The 1,625-nt window shown below is 53.1% G+C and overlaps 1 protein-coding gene across 1 annotated transcript; it reads right to left on the minus strand.

The window, feature by feature from the left end:
* Positions 1–5: 5 nt before the first annotated feature.
* LOC104984493 (melanoma-associated antigen B4-like) lies at positions 6–906 on the minus strand (the record flags this gene model as incomplete). Its single annotated transcript, XM_010834237.1, has 1 exon — positions 6–906. A coding segment is annotated over exon 1 (901 nt), but the record flags the coding sequence as incomplete, so codon positions are not given.
* Between the last annotated feature and the right edge of the window lie 719 nt (positions 907–1,625).

The raw sequence follows: 1,625 nt of genomic DNA on the forward strand, positions 1-1,625 counted from the left end.
TTTGCTGGTTTCTGTGAGCGCTTTAGGACCCCACAGGAACTCATAGCGAGGGGGATCGCTGCCGGGCACCTGGCGGTACTCCAGGTACTCTTCCCGCACCAGATCTTCTGTGATGAGCTTCCTGGGCTCTCCAAAGATGAAGTGACTTCTTCCATCATAGATGCCCAGCATACGCAGGAACTTCCAGATCTTCTCCTCAGGGGCGTGGTTGCCATTCAGGTAGATGACACCCAGCAGAGGCATCAGAAGACCATTCTTCGGCAGCCCCCGGTCACCTCTCAAAGACTCGCTGTCACTGAGATCTAGGTGGCTCACCAGGGTATAGCAGTGACTGTTGGGTCTGACTTCCTTCAGCACCAGGCCAAACACCAGCTCCATGTGCTCAGAGTCCCTGCTAAGGATCTCAGGGAATTGTTCCTTGTACCTTCTATTGATTTCCTGCAGCATTTTGGACCTCTTAATGAGCTCCCTCATCTTATAATTAAACAGCATGTACTGCACCAATATCTCTGCCTTCCTGGTCAGAAGATCTGTGTGAGAGCTCGCAGCAGCAGCTGAGGCTTGGGAGGAATTTTCACCTTCCTGAACTTGGCCCTCGGCACCTACACCAGATCTGGAGCGTGCTGTGCCACGCACTGCAGATCTTGAGCGTGCTATGCCACCAACACCAGATCTTTTACATATAGCACCTTCAGCAGCACTGGTGGTGCCTTGGGCTCCCTGAGGCTCCGTGGCGGTGCCAGCAGCAGACGAGCTTGAGGGAGTGCTCTCTGAATCAGGAGGGGAAGAGGAGGTGGTCTCTTCTTCCCTAGATGTGGTAGCCTGATCATGAAGACCCTGGGACTCAGCTCGGGCCTGGTGACGTTTCTCACGAGCACAGTGCTTACTCTTTTGCGCACGGGGCATGATGGCTGTGGTCAGGGACCAGAGGCAGGAGTCTGGGCCAATACACAGGAGATTGGGGCACCTGGAGGATGGAGAATGAGGTGACATGAGCACCTTAAAACAGGGAGACTCTACCTTGGCTTAATCAAAGGCCACCTCTGCAGGTGTCCTTGAGGACACTGCTCTAGGAACCCACAAGGCTCCTGTTTTCCTGCTCAGCCTGTTCCCACAGAATCCCACAGAGGAAGAACAGAGGCCTTACTTTTCCTCTGCATCCTCTCAGCCCTCCTCTGGATTTACTCAGGTGACAGCAGGTACCAGCAGTGGGGTTTTCTAAGTTCTACTTCAGTATTATCACGTCAAGTCCTGGCGGAGCCTTGGCACCCTTCCCTCTGCTACTCTGATGTAGACACTTTAGACCTCCCCATGATCCAGAGGTAAGTGAAGGAATGCCTCATACCACCTCCCTGCCCGGAGATAGATAACCAGTGCTGAGAGCTCATTAGGGTCTTTTCTATCCTGAGTTCACTGGGATCATCATTCAAGGTCCTTACCTTGGCTCCTTAAAACGTTGGGCACCATTATCCATTTGTGGACTGGTGTCTGCACCTTCAGACTAGACATTTCCCCTCCCGCAGACTTTGTATAGAACAGTAAAGAAGGGGCTCAGCCTCACAGCCCTTCCCTGAGATTTCCTGGGCTGAAATCCGAGGGTGGGATGGATGCACTGAGTCCTCACT

Source organism: Bison bison, unplaced genomic scaffold, assembly GCF_000754665.1.
Source record: "Bison bison bison isolate TAMUID 2011002044 unplaced genomic scaffold, Bison_UMD1.0 scf7180017864031, whole genome shotgun sequence".
In the NCBI taxonomy this organism is placed as follows: domain Eukaryota; kingdom Metazoa; phylum Chordata; class Mammalia; order Artiodactyla; family Bovidae; genus Bison; species Bison bison.